This window comes from Musca vetustissima, unplaced genomic scaffold (genome assembly GCF_032173495.1).
Source record: "Musca vetustissima isolate MV318-11 ecotype Yass unplaced genomic scaffold, APGP_CSIRO_Mvet_v1 utg46446, whole genome shotgun sequence".
NCBI classification, from domain to species: domain Eukaryota; kingdom Metazoa; phylum Arthropoda; class Insecta; order Diptera; family Muscidae; genus Musca; species Musca vetustissima.
In genome coordinates, this window is record NW_026888104.1 from 55,556 (window position 1) to 73,718 (window position 18,163).

Here is an 18,163-nt window from a genome sequence, read left to right on the forward strand (position 1 = left end):
CTGGACCGATTTTAACGAAACTTTGCACACATCATTGTAGACTCCATTCAGTACGCTATGCCAAATTTCGTGCACATCGAATGATATTTAGGAACATTGGTGCACCATTTACATAAAATCGGACGATAATATATATGGGAGCTATATCTAAATTTGGACCGATTTTCTTGAAACTTAGCACACATCGTTCTTGACATAATTCAGTACGCTGTGTCAAATTTCGTGCAAATCGAATGATATATAGGGACATTGGTGCACCATTTACTGAAAATCGGACGAAAATATATATGGGAGCTGTTACAAACATATGCACAAAGACATAATACCCCGTACCACAGTGTGGTGAAGCGTATAAAAACATATTATTTTTAAAAATGTTGTATTATTATTTTTTGTCGATAGTAAAAAATATATATTTTGCTTAATATAAATTCAACATTTTAAACCTCATCCAACCATCCACTTTAAAGGACCTCTGTAAATGAAAAAAAAAAAACAAAAATATTTTAGAACCAAAAATTGTTCTAAAACTTTTTAAAATAAACTTACTAAGTCGGCTTTCATTCCAGCCAATCTTAACTCTATTCTGCTTATTAATGGCCTTCAACCAATCAACAATTGGTGTATAGTATTCCATTAAGGGCTCAGCACACAATGATGGTTTATCGGTCAATATTTTTGATATAACTTCTTTCCAAGGTTTAGTGGAACCTAATTTCATCATAGATCTGGGGAGAGTAATATTTGAAATTATTAATTTAAAAATAAAAATAGATAATATATATGGCTCTGACGTACTTCATAACATTGCCCACTTCTTTGTTGCCATAGAAATCACAATTGTGCAATTGACCTGTTTGACCTGATTTTTGGCACAAAGCTTTGTAGAATTGATAACCTAGAATTTCCGAAACAAATTTCCTTGGGGAAAAAACAAAATTGATATTGTAGTATTATGTGATAATAGAAGTTTTATGATTTCTGGACCTACTTGGTTTGGTGGTTTTCTTCAATCTCAAAATAGAATTTGTAGGGGAAATCAATTGAACCTTCTTCACGATCGGAGGGTGGTTCAACGCCAGCATATTCTTCCATAAGTTTCCAATAACGTCTGTTAACACCTTCCATATCAACGGTACCGTTCAGCAATTCATTGACAATTTTACTATGGACATAAAAGATGGGAATATTGAGTATGGTATGGATACCCATGCGGAACAGGCGATTGGTGAGGGCCTTTTCAGTGAAATCATGTGGCTTAGCCAAACCAATAGTTTGCAAATGTTTGGGAGCACTGGCCGATAGAATAACAGCTTCTCCAACAGGATATTCCAAATCATAGGCATTGAAGAAGTACGAAGGCAAATGTTTCTTCTCGGCGGCATATTGAATGCGTCCGACATAACCATGCATTTGCATGAATTTCTTAAAGTCTACCTTTTGACAATATTCCATAAAAACTTTGGGTGTTGTGTCAACAATGGTAGCCCTGCAGCCATTGGTACTTTCCGATTCATCTTGTTCCTTAAGACGATTGTTGAGGAAATCTTCATCTAAGTCGGAGAAACCCAACGACTTGTAGAAATCCTGGGCAGTGTTAAGCATCTGGCGGCTAGTGAAATCCTTCACGAATCCATCATAGGAGGGTAACTCTTTGAAGGGGAAGTAGGGTTCAATGACACTGCCCTCTTTCCAGGCTTGCGCTAGGACTTGTTCGAACAAATGATCTGGTATCGGGCCGTATGGGTCAACAATTTCATCGCCGTATTTTTTATACAATTCCTGGCGAATAAAGGCATGTAGCTGTTGATAGGTGGGTTTTAGCTCATCCATAACCTTGTCCATTTCTTTAAGGAATTTCTCGGTATCGTAATTTGAGTAATACATATCCAAAACGGGGCGATCTGGAAAGAAGAAAACAAATGTGATCAATTTAAAGATGACGTTCAATTACAGATGGAAAAACATCGACCTTCCATAGATTTTAGATCCCGTAGAAGGAAGATATGTTTCAGGTATACTACAGATAGAAACATTTTCCAATAGATGACCTATAGGGTTTATATATCAAAAAGTCCCTTGAGAAAAATGTTCGGATATAATACCCTATAAAGCTCTTCCAATTTGAAAGGACCCTATATAGGTCTTCTAATGAGAGAAGAAAAGATATTTTACAGAAATAACAGGCCTTGCAGTTCTTCAGATTTTATAAATGGTCACATCTGCAGATCTCTACATGTTTTTTAAGCCTATAATTTTATAAATCCACAGTTTTAGAGGCATCTACATGTCTTTTAAAGATATAATATTATAAATCCATGCATTTGGAGGTCTCTACAGGTCTTTTGAAATACAATTTTATAAATCCACCCCTTTAGAGGCCTCTACAGGTATTTTAAAAATAAAATGTTATAAATCCACGCCTCTAGAGGCATCTACAGGTCTTTTAACAATATAATTTTATAAATCCACGCATCTAGAGGCATTTACAGGTCTTTTACAAATAAAATTTTATAAATCCACGCCTCAAGAGACCTCTACAGGTATTTTAAACATACAATTTTTATAAATCCATGCCATTAAAGGGCCTCTGTATTTTACAGTTCTTAGACCCTACACAGGTCTTCTACGGACTACAGACAGATTACATGAAGAGAAAGACTATTCTACAAAGACTATTCTACAACTATTCTACAAATAGAAGACCGTACTCGAACCCTCAATACGGTCTTCTTCTACATAGGTCTACCTAAAGATAAAACACCGCCCATAGGTCTTTCACATATAGTATGTCATCCACAGGTGCAGCAACGTACACAGGATTTCATTTCGGGGGGCCCGGTAGTACAAAATGCAAAAAATCGCTGTTGCAAACATAAATTTACTGTGAAAAAAATTCAACGTCCCTGCACAGGTGTCTTATAAGGAGAAAATCTTCAGGGTATTCTATAGATAGAATACCGCTCATAGGTCTCTTGCAATAAAAAGGCCTACATGGTCTTCAATAAGAGAAACACCCTCCACGGGTCTCCTATAGGTATTCCCCAATTAGAAGACAGGAGACATCCACAAATTCTTCCAAAAAAAATTATGAACCTTCACAAATCTATGTCTTTAGGATATTTCACTTTTATAAAATACTTACCCAAAATATTAGCCGCCTTTTGCATAGCCTCAATAATCGTATAGAAATTCACCGAAGCCCACACAGTGTTCTTCTCTCTAAAAGCTTCCCAATAGTATTTCAATTCCTCAGCATTGCTACTGGTGGCGAAAACTTTTTGTATATCCGGATAATAAGCAATTGGACTATCATCTTGATTTGGCATATTAATACCACCCATATAGGGTTCAATATCCTTATCGGACACCAAACTTTGCAACGCTTGCAGGGCCACAGCAATTGATTCAAAATAATCATCACCCAACACAAAGAGTGAACCAACTTCCTTCAAATTGGTCAGGGCTCTCTTCAGCTGAGGGTCGTTAATTTGACTTTGATCAAATTCACCCGATTCTTCGGAAATTTCTACCAATTCCTTGGCAATTTCTTTAATGGTCGACAATTTGCTGAGGGCAGCATTCATATCGTCATCATCGTCCATGGTAAATACCTCGGCGGTAATTTTGTCATAGAGATTGTAGAAACGTTCACTGGCCTTGGCGACATAGGCTTTGGCTTCCAATTCCGTGTTGGTGGCCGCCAGGCATAGCTGAAAGGGACAACAACATCGCATTTAAGTAAACAAAGAAACATCCTTCATAGTACCCTTGAAATAATTTTTATTTGTTATTGTTTTTCTTTTTTGAAATTGCGTAGTTTAATATTCTACTCAAGGTGTTCACATATACCGGAACTTTTCACAATCGTATTTAGTATTCAACTCACCCCACAAGCCACTGCGATAAGAAGAGCTTGTAAAAGCTTCATTATTTTCACTGTTAATCTATGACTTTTTTTCAAAACTAAAATCGATGCTTTGCCTTTGAAATCCCCCAGAAGACTAATCTAATTCTAATGTGTATAGACAACAGAAGGTTGAAATGAGACACTTTCGAATGTGTGATAATTCTTATCGCTGCACTGTGATTTTTGTTTCAAATGAAATTTAAAATATAAATTAAGCATGTCGGCATTTTGTGACCCTAACATTTCACTTTTACTTTGAGTAACAACAAAATAAAACGGAGAATTATGTTTTAAGGGAGAATGCAGTTTTTGTTTTGTTCCCTATAATTTCTTTATTTTTCGAAGCTAAGAATCGGTTAGAATAATAGGAAGTGTATTGGTATAAGAAGAGCATGGATCGTGGACAAAATATTAAAACCCGCTTAATATACTGATTTTTTTCTTATACGTGAAAAAGTGTTCGAATTGAGTTGTTTTTTATATTAATTATACCCGGCCCGGCCAGGCTTCAGATACATTGAAAAGACTAAAGTATAAAGTTAAAGTAGCCATTGAGACAATTTTATTGTGTGAAAGGGAAGACATCGCCTTGAGGGGAAGTAAAGCCTACTGAATACTGTAGTTAGACATAAACTAAATCGAATTATTATTGATTGATTTATTGACTCGTGACTGAAACAATGAGTCTTTATCGACGATCTGAATCAGTAAAGTTTTTATAAATGATATGAAGACAATATTTCATTGGTAGGCTAAAACTGGGTCTCTTGGTGATGATCAGATTATAATATTGGGATGGAGTGTACCGAAAACTTATTTTGTTTGTTTTGTTTTTTTAATCGATTTATATGCCACAATTATAAGCCGAGCATTGCAGCAGAACCCTCGGTGAAGGGAATCTGGACATGTAATTAGAAGGGCTGTGCTGAATATTAGTAATATTCGGAAAATATGATAGTGTAAGGAAAAGATGCTGTTGACCTCTAATCGGGCAAGCGGGTGTAAATATCACGAAATATTGCCCAGGCTCTGAATAGACATCTGCAGACAGTTAGAGTTCCGTGATTGACGTGTAGGGTATCATATGGTCGATCCCGTCCGTCTATACTGTTCCTCTCACTGGTTTATATAGAGTTCTTGAGTCCACAAAACGAGATTTTTTTTAAATCCAAATGTTACACAAACATTTAAATCAGAAGTGCAGATATATTAAATCTCTTATCTGCCTTAACCTGCAAGTAAGTGAAATCACTGCATAAAAATTGACTATTGTTTGCACAAAAACAATAGTCGTTGTGTGATTTCTAACTACGAATAAAAAATAACTATTGTTTCCTTATTTGATATTCCACGTGCAGCTAAATACAAAAATGTAAGCAGTAAGAGGAAATGATGTGCACATATTCTGAGCTTTTATCTTAAATGTGCAGGTATGTAATGTGCGCTAAAACGAAAAATTTGAGAGAGAATCTGAGAAAAAGTTATACAAAGTGTATTTTGGGCAGCTAAATCCGAAAAACAGCTATGTGAAAGGTAGCTAAATCCAAACTATTGTATTGAAGATTATCGTTACATTGTTCTACCGAAGCATTCAATATAGGACCCTGTCTTGACATAGTGCATATTTAGCTCTCGTAACGCATATCTCAATGCAAGTACTACACCCATTTTTCGTTATTTTAATGGTCCCGGTCGTATTTATCAACCAACATAGCTATATTTAGAAATTAGACTTTAGTCCATGTCCCAACGTATTCGGTTATTTGCTCGTTTTATTCAGATCTAGTTTCTTTTCAAAAATCCATATTCTAACATAACCCCTGATGTAATATTCCGCCCAAATTGGTATAGTTTATTTGTTATCCATTGTAAAATAACTCGTATATAATATGAATATAGTTCGGAACATGTGACAGTGTTCAGATTTCAACAATTATTTGTTATATTGTATTTTGCATTTATATCGAAATAATTTGGAAAATAAATATGCGAATTTTGTATCTTCAAAGCAGAATTAGCCACAATTGGGTGAGTGGAGTGACCGCTGTTGTATACAAGAGAAACCATAGACCAACAAACGTTTGCAAAGCTAAGGAGGAGAAACTGAGGACGATACCAAAATAGAACACAACCGATGGAAGAATGCATTTGTAGTTGTCAAAAGAGAGAGAGAGGGGAAACGCAAAAAGTGGCAAAGAAGAGAGAAGTTTTAACATAATTTTGATATGTTGGCTCTTCTTGCTCAGAAGAATTTTTTACTCGTATTCCAAGCGAGGTACATGTATAATATGAACAAAAAAAAAAAAAAAAAAAAAAAAAGAAATTATGAAAATATTCATATATTTTTTGGTCTGTATAGTTTTTGCTATGTTATATATTTAATACATTTTTATTCAATGCACAATATTCGCAAATAAGTTTCAGGTGTTAGCTATATTTTGCACTTTAAAGAATTTCTGTAAATAAAATGCTAATTATTAATTACTCAATACCATATTTTACAAAGATAACTTACTTCTTTTGGTCTCATTCCAACCAATTGGAATGTGATTGTTGTTATTGAAATTTTTAAGCCAAGCTATTACAGGTTTGTAATATTCCAATAGGGAACCGGCGGTTAAAGATGATCGTTGGTTCAAAACTGTTGAAATAACATCGCGCCAAGGCTTGGAGGAACCCATTGACATCATGGATCTTTTAAGTAAATAATTGAAACATGTGAGATACCATTCGGCAGAATGCCTAATTTCTCGCTCATTTGAATAGGTTAAACGTTTACCTAATGAATATCTATACAATTACTACATAAATGGCAAAATGATTTCCCAAGAAAATATATTGTAGCCACAAACAAAGATTTTCGTACATATAAATGCAGAAAATCTAATCAGATGAGCGGTAGGGTATACATATTAGGTTGCAGGTACAAAAATATTAGATTCCGTAGCATTGAGTTACTTAAACTCACCTGAGTATTTCGCCAATAGCTTTATTGCCATAAAAATCACAATTGCTTAGGATTCCAGTTTGTCTTGCTTTCTGGCACAGGGCCTCATAGAATTGATAACCTAAAATTTCGGAAACAAATTTTCTGCCAAAAAAATGTTTACATCAATTTCTAATCATTTTTTTTCGAATATTGTAGCACCCCCTTACTTGCTTTGATAGTTCGTCTCAATTTCAAAATAAAATTTATAGGGAAAATCGATGGCATTCTCTTCTCGATCCATGGGTGGATCCACTCCGACATACTCTTGCATTAATTTCCAATATAGGCGATTAACACCATCCATTTCAACACTGCCCTTTAGTAATTCATTTATAATTCGAGTGTGCACATAATATAGAGGAATGTTGAGAATTGTGTGAATAGCCATGCGGAATAACCGATTCATTTGAGCCCTTTCCGAAAATTTAAAATCATTCAATACACCCAGTGATTGTAAATGCCTGGGTGAACTAGCTGAGAGAATAATAGCCTCACCCACAGCATATTCCAGGTTATACGAATCGAAAAAATACGATGGTAAGGATTTCTTTTCCATGGCATAATGTAGACGAGCCGCATGGCTATGCATTTGCATAAATTCCCGAAAATCGACTTTTTTACAATACTGCATTCGAACTTGGGGAGTTGAATCGAATATATGGGCATGACATTCGGCATCATTGCTATCGCTGGAATTTATTTCATTTAATCGGGATTTTATAAAATCTCCTTCTAATGGAGAAAAACCCAATGATTTATAAAATTCTTCTGCTTTGTTGAGAAGGTCTCTGCCATTGAAATCGCGAACAAGGTCATCATATGGAGGTAATTCCTTATATGGAAAATATTCTTCAATAACGCTATTCTCCTTCCATGCTTGAGCCAATACTTGTTGGAATAAATGATCTGGTATTGGACCATTTACATCCGTCACATCATGGTTATATTTTCTTTTCAATTCATGACGGACAAAGGCATGTAGTTGTAGGTAGGTTGGTTTAAGTTCTTCCATTACTTTGTCCATTTCCTGGGTTATGTCCACATCCATATAGTTGAAGTAATAGAAATCCATAACAGGAAGATCTGGAATATTAAATCATATTATTTGTTTACACAATGGTCAGAAAGGCCCGAAAGGTCTGTGATTTGGTGTAATGAAAAATTTCTAGCTGAAGGTCTGTGAATTTGTTCTATAGAACCCGAACTTCTGTGATTTTTTCCCTATAGAAGAACCTGAGCTTCTGTTTTTTCTTCAGGACAAATATTTCCTGACAGTCTGTGATTTTTTATACAGTTTTTTTTCTAGAAATGTGAGAATTCTATAAAAATATAGGACAAATATGGACAACATTTTTTTAGATACTATTTTTTTTTTGCAAAAAAAGGCCTGTGGGTTTGTGCATTTTTTCTATAGAGAAATAGGACCTGAGGTTATGTGAATTTATTTCTATAGAAAAACCAGTAAGGAAAGTAGTAAAGTCGGACGGGGCCGACTATATGATACCCTTCACCACTATGGGTATATTAAACAGGTTTATTAACATGAAATTGGATGAAACAAAATATGTGATATTTATCTAAATATGAATCTACCTAGATCTATCCATAAAGTATGTAAATTGACTTCAAACAAATATAAATAGGTCATCCATTGGGCTATGTCTGTACTTCTAGAAAACGCAACTACGTAATTCTATGCTCAATTCTGTACGTTGTGCAAAATTTGATGTCAATCTGACTAACATGAGGAGTTTGATGTCCAATTTACTTGAAATCGGGCGAAAATATATATGGAAGCTCTATCGAAATATTAAACGATTTCAAACAAACTTGTCACAGGTTAGGTTATACTAATTTCAGAACGTTTTGTTCCTATTGGTTCCTTGGTGCGTCAATTACTTAAAATCAATCTATAATAAAAAGGATCTATATCTAAATCTGGACCGATTTTCACGAAACAAGGCAGACACCACTCTAGGCTCAATTCAGTACGTTATGCCAAATTTCGTGCAAATCGAAAGATATATAGCGACTTTGGTGCACCATTTACATGAAATCGGACGAAACTATATGTGGGAGCTATATAGAAATCTGGACCGATTTTTTCGAAACCTGGCAGACATCACTCTATACTCAACTCAGTACGTTATGCCAAATTTCGTGCAAATCGAAAGATACATAGGGATTTTGGTGCACCATTTACATAAAATCGGACTAAACTATATATGAGAGCTATATCTAAATCAGAACCGATTTTCATGAAACTTGGCAGACATCATTCTAGGCTCAATTAAGTACGTTACGCCAAATTTCGTGCAAATCGAAGGATATATAGGGACTTTGGTGCCCCATTTACATGAAATCGGACGAAACTATATATGGGAGCTACATCTAAATCTGGACCGATTTTCACGTAACTTGGCAGACATCATTCTAGGCCTAAATGATTAGGCTGTACCAAATTTCGTGCAAATCGAAAGATATATAGGGACCGTTTACATTAAATCGGTTAAATATATATATGGGAGCTATATCTAAATCTGAACCGATTTTTCCCAATTTCAATAGAGTTCGTCCTTGGGTCGAATAAGTGACCTATGGCAAATTTCATCCAATTCGGATCATAAATGCGACCTGTACTTTGTTTACAATTTAACATGGACAGACAGACAGACGGACGGACGGACATGCATAAATCGACTCAGAAAGTGATTCCATGCATATTCTCAAAAGGAACCATGTGTCTATCTCGATTATTTTTGCCTGTTACAAACATATGCACAAAGACATAATACCCTATACCACAGTGTGATGAAGGGTACAAAGAGAGAAGCTGAAGGTCTTGGAATTGGTTTTCTATAGCAAAATATGGTTTTCTATACAAAAATAAGACCTGATAGTCAATGAAATGTTTTCTATAGAAACAAAATTGGACCTGATGGTTTGTGAATTTTTTCTATAGAAAAATTAGGACCGTGAATGTATTTTTCTATAGAAAAAATAGCACCTGAGAGTCTGTGAATTTTTTTCTATTGGAAATAATAGGACCTGAGGATCTGTGAATTATATTCTATTGGTAAAAATAGGACCTGAGGATCTGTGATTTATATTCTATAAAAAAATTAGTACCGGAGGGTCTGTAAATTTTTTCTATAGAAAAAAAATAAGAACTGAGGGTCTGTGATATTTTTGTATAGAAAAAAATAGGAACTGAGGGTCTGTGATTTTTTTTCTATAGAAAAAATAGGACCGAGGGTCTGTGATTTTTTTTCTATAGAAAAAATAGGACCGAGGGTCTGTGATTTTTTTCTATAGAAAAAATAAAACCGAGGGTCTATGAATTTTTTCTTTAGAAAAAATATGACTTGATGGTTTGTGATTTTCTGTGATTCGTTTCTATTAAAGAAGATAGGTCCAAAGGGTCTGTGATTTTTTTCTTCAGAATTAATTTTCTATAGAAAAATATAGTACCTGAAGGTCTGTGGATATTTTTCTATAGAAAAAATAGTATCTGAGGGTCTGTGAATTGTTTTTCTAGAGAAAGAATAAATCTGCGGATTTAAGATTTTTGACAGACCTCCAACACACTGTGGTGTAGGGTATATTCAACGTTGGGATTTATTCTCACTTACCCAATAGCTCCGCTGCACTGCGTATGGCATGAATAATAATATAACAATTCATTGTCGCCCATATAGCATTACGTTTTCTCCATGTCTCCCAATAATATTTCAATTCTTTACTATCGTTACTCGTTTCAAAAATCCTTTCAATGTCTGGATCATATGCAATGGGACTGGAATCTCCCTTTGCCAGAGAACCAGCAGCGTCATAGGGTTTTATGTCCTTATCCGTTGAGAGACTCTTAAGTGCATTCAAAGTTATTAAAATCGATTCAAAATAGTTGTCACCCAGTATAAATAAACCACCAACATAATGTAGTTTTTCCAGTGCCCTCCTCAAAACTGGATCTTGAATTTTATTGATATTGAATTGTTTTGCTTCTTTGGAAATTTCCACCAATTCTTGAGCAATTGTTTTTACTGTCGTTACACGACTAAAGATGGTGGCAAAACTTTCATCTTCCGTGCTGGCATATGTTTCGGCAGATAATTTATCGTAGAGTTGATAATAATGATTACTAGCTTGGGTTACAAATACTTTTGCTTTTAGGTCGTAGTTGGTTGCCGCCAGAGATAGCTGTAATAAAAACAATTTGAAAATTATTTTGACAGCTGAGATTCTGAAATATTTTTCCTGGCATTTATTATATTTTAAAACCGAATTTAAAACTTGCCTTTATGGTGAATATAATGCACAAAATTATTCCACAATTCATTTTATAAAACAAATTAAAATTTTAATGCCAAACTAATAGGAACGCTGACAACAAACTAACATTGGCAAAAACCATTTTAAATGTTAAACCCCGTAATGATCGTAAAATGAAATGCCTTATCATATTTCTGAGCAGTTACCGAATGAAGCATATTTTATTTGCAATTGTAATATTTCATAAGGTACATAGTATAAGGCTAAATAATTGATTAAGTATTTAAAACTCAATCAGACACACACACACATTGTCATAAATCACAATCAGTTATTTTTTCAAGTTCGCAGCATCACCGTCATCATGTAGAGTAAATTATTGTCTCATTACAATGCGATCGGCATCATGACGAATCGTTACATCAACAATGCTCATATTCGGTGTTAAGAATTGTACCAAACGATCAACACCTTGACGTGGCAGACGATCGAATGGATAGCCCATGGCACGACGATCGGGATAGAGGCGATCGCGAACACCACAATAGGAGGCGGCATCACTGCAGGCACCAACCAAGGTTTGATCAACCTGGAAGAAGAGGAAAATGTTATTTAAACAGTTACTAAAATAGTTATTTTAAAACCTACCCGATCATCTTCATAATTGGAGACCATGGCGAATAATTCGCAACGCAAACCACCGGGCAGACCCTTGGGTATCAACATATGCTGAGGCCAGCCACATCCGCAGAAATTGAATTCCAATTCTTCGGGACTACCTTGAGCTGGGCGATTGGCTTCCAAGTTACGGAATGTACGTTCGAAGGGAATTGTAACGCTAGACTCTGTGGAACGGCGACGAATTGTGTTTTGTCCGGGATTCACTAAGGAATTAAAAAAATAATAATTAATAAAAATATCATCAAAATACCTAAAATGAATTTGGATCTCCAATATTTGAGAGAAACATTTTTTCTATGGAAGAAAATAGGAACTGAGGTTCTGAAAATGTTTATCTAGGAACTGGAATACGACCTGAAAATAAGAACTGAGCTTCTTAAAATTTTTTCTATGGAAAAAAATATCGACTAATGTTCTGAGAATTTTTTTTCTAGGAACTGAAATGGTTCTGAGAATTTTTTCTGAGGAAAAAATAGGAACTAGGTTTCTGAGAAATGTTGTCTTAAAAAAGAACTGAGGTTCTGCGATTTTTTTCTAATAGAAAAAATGGGAATTTGTTTTTTGAGAATTTTTTCTATGGAAAAAATATGAAAAATAGGAACTGAGGTTCTGTGATTTTTTCTGTGAAAGAAATAAGAACTGCGGTTCTTAGCATTTTTTCTGTGGAAAAAATAGGTACTGATGGTCTGAAAATTGTTTTTCTAGGAACTGAAGTTCTGAGATTTTTTTTTTTTTTGAGGAAAAAATTGAAGCTGGTGTTCTGAGAATGTTTTCTTTAGAAAAAACTCAGGTTCTGCGAATTGTTTTTATGGGGGAAAATAGGAACTGAGGTTCAGAGAAAATTTTTCTACAGAAAAAATAGGAACTGAGGTTCAAAATTTTTTTTCATAAATTTTTTTTCTGATAAAAAAAAAATAGGAACTTGCTTTCTGAGAATTTTTTCGTTAGAAAAAATTGGAATTGAGGTTCTTAGATTTTTTTTGGAACTGAGGAATTATAATGAACTAAGGTTTTGAGATTTTTTCCAGGTACTTAAATAGTAACAGATGTTCTGAGATTTTCTACACAAAATAGGAACTCAGTCCTTAGATTTTTTTTCTTTATAAGAAAACTGAGGTTCTGCGATTTTTTTCCTATTACAAAAAATAAGAATTGTTTTTTTCATTTTTTTCTATGAAAAAAATAGGAACTGAGGTTCTGAGGACTGAAATAGGAACTTGGTTTCTAAGATTTTTTTCTAGGAAATAAGGTTCAGAGAATTTTTATAAGGAAGACAAGGTAAGATCTGAGGTATTAAATTTTTTTATGAAAATAATTGGAAGTGAGATTCTGAGATTTTTTTACTAAAAAAATAAGAAATGAGGTGCTGAGATTTTTCCTTGGAAAAGAAGAATAGAGGTTGCGTGATTTTTTTCCTATGAAAAAAATAGAAATTGGTGTTCTTTGAATATTTTTCTATGGGAAAAAATAGAAACTGGGGTTCTAAGATTTTTTTTCTAAGAACTGGTATAGAAACTGAGTATCTGATATTTTTTTTAGGAATTGAGGTTCTGAGAATTCTTTTCTATGCAAAAATGGCAACTGAGCATTCATCTAAAATTTCAATTAACAGCGGTTATTTAAGCAGACAGACGACTATTAGGAATATACGCCAGGTCATAGAATTCTATTTCCCATCCAGAATGGGGGTTTTATGGTGTATATCCAATAAATATTTCAAAATATTGCATTACTACTTACATTGCACAACAAACTTGTCCAATTCCACCATCATCAAACGTTGATCACGGAACAACCATGGCTGACCACGTTCATCAGTCTTTGGGGCCAAGAAGATACGCACCGTACCAAAACGTTGAGCACCACTATCATTATTCACATTAATTGTATAGGTGAAGGGCGTATGTTGCAAATGTGTGAATCGAGCAAAGACATTACCACGTGGCACAAAGTCCATGCCACGTGATAAATCAACATCAGATTGTTGCCAGAATGTACTCAACACGTTGGGCTGGCCACCATCGGAACTGACCTGAAGTCCAGATATGGAGATACCATCATATTGCAATTGAGGCAAAGTGTAGGCTGGCAAACGGGTCTTGTGTTCTTGGAAAATATCATCAATGTAGGCATGCCATCTATAGAAGACAGGATCACGCATTGCCGTAGCCGAGTCTCCCATAACACCAAATGATTCCAAATGACGATGGTCAGGATCGTGGGCATAGGAAATGAAGACATGGCCCATGTTGTGGAAATCACCATACACCGATTGATTGGGTGAGATGATGGAGGCCTCAAGCATATTACCCAAAATGTCAATACCACGACGTTCATCCAAGGGAATGCGATTACCACTGGCATCCACGACAAAACCTTGATGGATGGCCTCAAAGATGCGATCACGCCATCTTTCCAAATCGGATATATCCAAATTAATTTGATCCAATTCACGATTCAAATCCCGCAGAGGGGTATTATCGAAACGTGGTGGCCAAGCACGACTGGCAACCAAGGAATCCATTTTTGGGAAATAACCCTCTGCAATGGGTTCACGGAAGTTATTGAATCGGGTTACACGAGGCAAATTGTTACTGAAACGTTCCATATTGTAGCGGGCAATAACCTGTTGATGCATATAGTAGAAAAGTTCACCACGACGATCCTTGTCAACAATACGGCGATCTCCAGCTTCGAAGGGATACACCAAATGCCAATGCCAGTGATGTAGATTGATACCCATATCTTCACGGAAATACCACAAGCGATGTTCGGGATCCAAATCGGACGCGGTGTAATCACGAGGCACAACAATTGGCATACGCGAACCATCGGGAACAACAGTGGCTTCTTCTCTCACCTGACGGAAGACCTGAGAATCAACGAATTTATCGGGGAAGTTTTGGGCAAATGATGGCAAATCCAAACCCTTGGTGTCTTCACGATGCAACAGTGCCACCGAAAGGGCATAATTGAACAAATAAGGATTGACACGATCACGAGCATATACAGCAACACTAAGCAAATCATCAACGGTGCGCATGCCAACGAAAATATCAATCAAACGTCCAGCAATACGGCGATGGCGTGGCACAAACAATGAGAATTGTTCATCACGACCCAACGACATGGGAATACGTAAATCGGGTAGGGATATTTCACGTACCGGTACACGTTGCTCGGCCTTCTCACCAAAACGACTTTGAATTTCATTGCCCAAACGTTCATAGCGTTTGGTCAAATACTTATCGGGAACATCGAAGACCGTGGAGGTTTTACCCTTTTGCATGAACACCGGTTCGGTGGGGCGATCGAACAGCAACAAAAGATTCTTTTTGTCAGTCATGATTGATTTGGTTTTTTTTACAAATTTGAAACCGAAAATAAAAGTTTTTTTTAACTCCAAAGAATGAAGAAATAGCGAAGTGTTTGACTATTTCTCGTTGAATGCACTGCTGACTGTTGGAGTTGTGCCAGGGGTTTATATACCAAAAAATTGCCTTTGCAAAAATATAAACAATAGATTATCTATTTTTATGGCGAATTTCCTAATTTCTAAATTTTGCGGAAACCTAAAATTTGTGGTTTTTGCCAAACATTTTGCACAGTTTTTGCGGTCATATATGGACTGAGGTGTTATTTTAGAAATTAGATAAACAAATTTTTTGGAACTAGACACATTTTTAGTGATAAGAAATAAAGACAGTTTTTGCACATTCCCTAAAAATTTATATTTCGAAAGTTATGTTGTCTAGAATTTTCGAAATTTATTGTATCTTGTTTCTAAAATGACCTTATGTAGGTCTAACAACATAAGACTTCCATTGATCAGGGTTGTGTGATTTTCTAGTAGTTTTACAGTTCGCAATTATAATACGATAATTTTTATTCGATCTAATTATGTATGACCGTCCATATTTCCATCATAATTTGTAATCAAAACAAAGACCACAAAAAGGACTCTCCGTCAAGAAGTTTAACATGAATTTCCTGTTCTGGACGAATTCTACAATTATTGTGTAATTTAATGACCGGTAGTCTGGCGGGTAGCCAGGGCAGTACTCCTTGTCGGGCTTTTAAGGTATAGGCATTTGGCAAAAGAAACGATTAATTGCCGCAACAAGAAGTCAGGCTATGCCGCTGTATACCGTAAAAACCTTGATGCTATCTCGTACCATTGAGTTTCCATCAGAAATCTCATTGTTTCTTTTTGTCCCCTCTTGATACTCAATTAGACTACCATTACCTCGATTTGGGTATTATGTTTTTATGCATATGTTCGTAGCAAGTAAAAGGAATCGAGATAGACCCATGGTTCCTTTTGAGAATATGCATAGAATCACTTTCTGAGCCGATTTATGCAGTCCGTCTGTCCGTCCGTCGATGTATTTTGTGAACAAAGTACATGTCGCATTTATGATCCGATTGGGATAAATTTTGGCACATGTCACTTATTTGACCCAAGGACGAACCCTATTGAACCCTAGAGAAAATCGGTTGAGATTAAGATATAGCTCCCATATATAGTTTCCTCCGATTGAGACAAAATTTAGCACAGTGTCCTGAAATTACTGCAGATTGGCGTCCGCGAAATTTTGTTGAAATCGGTTCAGATATACGGGACCTATATCTAAGGTCCCGTATATATTTTCGTCCGATTTTAAGTAAATGGAGAATCATATTGCCAATATTTGCCTGATTAAGACAAAATTTTGCACAGCTTACTGAATTAGGTCCAGATTGATGTATGTGAAGTTTTGTTGGAATCAGTTGAGATTTAGATATATGTTTCTTCCTCCGATTGTATGTAAATGGAGCACGAAAGAGTAAAATTTAGGCCGATTGGTACAACGTTTTGCACAGCGTACTGAATTAGGCCCAGATTAATTTATGCGAAATATATTTTCGTCTGATTTTATGTAAATGGAGCACAGCGTCCTGAAAGTACTGCAGATTCATATAATATTATATAACATTATTATTTTATATTTGGCTTAAGGAAACCCCCCCTTCTGGATTTTATGTTTTCAAGATTTTCAATGGGCTGGTAAATCAATGTCAATGCTTGTTAAGGTTTGTAACTTTGCACATATATATTTGAAGATTTAAAAAGGGAGAAAAATAATTTACAAAAAATTTTTGTTGTTGTTTTTTGTAATTAAAGAGAAGTCCTTATTTTTGATGGCGGGCATGATAACTCCTCACTGGAACATCGGAATCCGAAAATTCCAACGGTTAGAAAGAGTACATGTCTGGCTTTCGTATGATCTAGGATTATTGACTTCGCTCTAAAATTGACAGAATGGCGGACCTTTGAAAAATATTTTTGGAAAATCGCCGATCTTTAACAAAAAACCAAGTTAAAAAATAAGGAAGATCTTCACCGTTTGACTTTATCCTAGTTCATACGATAACAATACACTCATAGAGAAACGTGTAAAAATTTGGAATCGATTGGGTTATTAGTTTTTTAGTTATCGTGCCCGCCATTCACAAACGAGAAAAACGCGTTTAAAGTTTGAGAAGCCCTTTAGCCGTCACTTGATGCTGACACAATAAATCGGCTATATCTTCAAGAGTTCTTGCGATTTTCACTTGAAACTTTGTAGGGACATTCTTGAATTAGTGTGGATTCGAATTAAATATAAAAAAATTGACACCGAGAATGGGGGGTCTCCTTAATATAAAGCATTGAGTAAATCCCATATAACGGGAGCTGCCAAATTTCGAGACGTTTGGGCCTGTGATTTAATTAAATTGACTGTAAATATTCCTAACAAAAATTATATATATATACTAGCGCGCCCGGCAAACGTTGTCTTGCCAACCAACATTGTTAAGGAATAATTTTCGGTATTTTAGATTTGATTTTCAATTTCTATTCATACTTGCATAAACAATTTTTTTTTTTTTGGCTAAGAAATATGCGTGAAAATTATTGGTGCATATAAACTTTTCATATTTTTTGCCATATACCGCTCTAGATCGTTACATCGGAAGCTATAGCACACATTTCAATATAAATTTTTGCAGTATAAAATATCGAGTTTCAGTTGGGTTGGGCTCAAAACACATCGTTTGTAATACCATGAAATTCACATAAAGCAGCATTACACTTCTGATTATCTGCAGTTTGATTTTTGTGACCGAGTCTTGTAGCTATAGAAAATAAATTGATTGTGCGAGAATATTTTATTTTTGTTCTTGAGTTATAAGCGGTTCAATTGTCGAACCCGCAAACGTTGTTTACCCTTCTAAAATTTCCTTGGATATAATTTTTGTTTTTGTAAGTATTGCATTCATGGAAAATA

General features: G+C 35.3%; 3 protein-coding genes across 3 annotated transcripts; all 3 read right to left on the reverse strand.

Moving 5' to 3' along the window:
• Nucleotides 1-464: 464 nt before the first annotated feature.
• Nucleotides 465-3,939, reverse strand: LOC133335921 (angiotensin-converting enzyme-like). Its single transcript, XM_061544214.1, has 6 exons — nt 3,890-3,939; nt 3,146-3,713; nt 992-1,904; nt 799-921; nt 532-728; nt 465-475 (listed from the first exon to the last, which is right to left on the reverse strand). The coding sequence occupies exons 1-6, from the start codon at nt 3,929-3,931 to the stop codon at nt 465-467; spliced, it is 1,854 nt and encodes a 617-aa protein (XP_061400198.1). The 5' UTR covers nt 3,932-3,939.
• A 2,416-nt stretch (nt 3,940-6,355) lies between these two features.
• On the reverse strand, nt 6,356-11,313 carry LOC133335924 (angiotensin-converting enzyme-like). Its single transcript, XM_061544217.1, has 6 exons — nt 11,299-11,313; nt 10,532-11,099; nt 7,067-7,982; nt 6,879-7,001; nt 6,426-6,604; nt 6,356-6,366 (listed from the first exon to the last, which is right to left on the reverse strand). Exons 1-6 carry the CDS (start codon nt 11,311-11,313, stop codon nt 6,356-6,358), a joined length of 1,812 nt encoding a protein of 603 aa, XP_061400201.1.
• A 234-nt stretch (nt 11,314-11,547) lies between these two features.
• LOC133335922 (phenoloxidase 2-like) lies at nt 11,548-15,223 on the reverse strand. The gene is made up of 3 exons (XM_061544215.1): nt 13,593-15,223; nt 11,820-12,055; nt 11,548-11,760 (listed from the first exon to the last, which is right to left on the reverse strand). The coding sequence occupies exons 1-3, from the start codon at nt 15,196-15,198 to the stop codon at nt 11,548-11,550; spliced, it is 2,055 nt and encodes a 684-aa protein (XP_061400199.1). The 5' UTR covers nt 15,199-15,223.
• Between the last annotated feature and the right edge of the window lie 2,940 nt (nt 15,224-18,163).

Excerpts from the sequence above, each read along its gene's own strand:
- LOC133335921 (XM_061544214.1), bottom strand. The coding sequence starts at position 3,931 with ATGAAGCTTTTACAAGCTCTTCTTATCGCAGTGGCTTGTGGG. Across the intron at positions 3,714-3,889 it reads TTATCGCAGTGGCTTGTGGG|CTATGCCTGGCGGCCACCAA; the intron begins GTGAGTTGAATA and ends TGTCCCTTTCAG. Across the intron at positions 1,905-3,145 it reads AAAGGCGGCTAATATTTTGG|ATCGCCCCGTTTTGGATATG; the intron begins GTAAGTATTTTA and ends TCTTCTTTCCAG.
- LOC133335924 (XM_061544217.1), bottom strand. Across the intron at positions 7,983-10,531 it reads CAGTGCAGCGGAGCTATTGG|ATCTTCCTGTTATGGATTTC; the intron begins GTAAGTGAGAAT and ends TTAATATTCCAG. Across the intron at positions 6,605-6,878 it reads GCTATTGGCGAAATACTCAG|ATCCATGATGTCAATGGGTT; the intron begins GTGAGTTTAAGT and ends TTTACTTAAAAG.
- LOC133335922 (XM_061544215.1), bottom strand. The coding sequence starts at position 15,198 with ATGACTGACAAAAAGAATCTTTTGTTGCTGTTCGATCGCCCCACCGAA. Across the intron at positions 12,056-13,592 it reads GGACAAGTTTGTTGTGCAAT|TGAATCCCGGACAAAACACA; the intron begins GTAAGTAGTAAT and ends TTAATTCCTTAG. Across the intron at positions 11,761-11,819 it reads CCAATTATGAAGATGATCGG|GTTGATCAAACCTTGGTTGG; the intron begins GTAGGTTTTAAA and ends CTCTTCTTCCAG.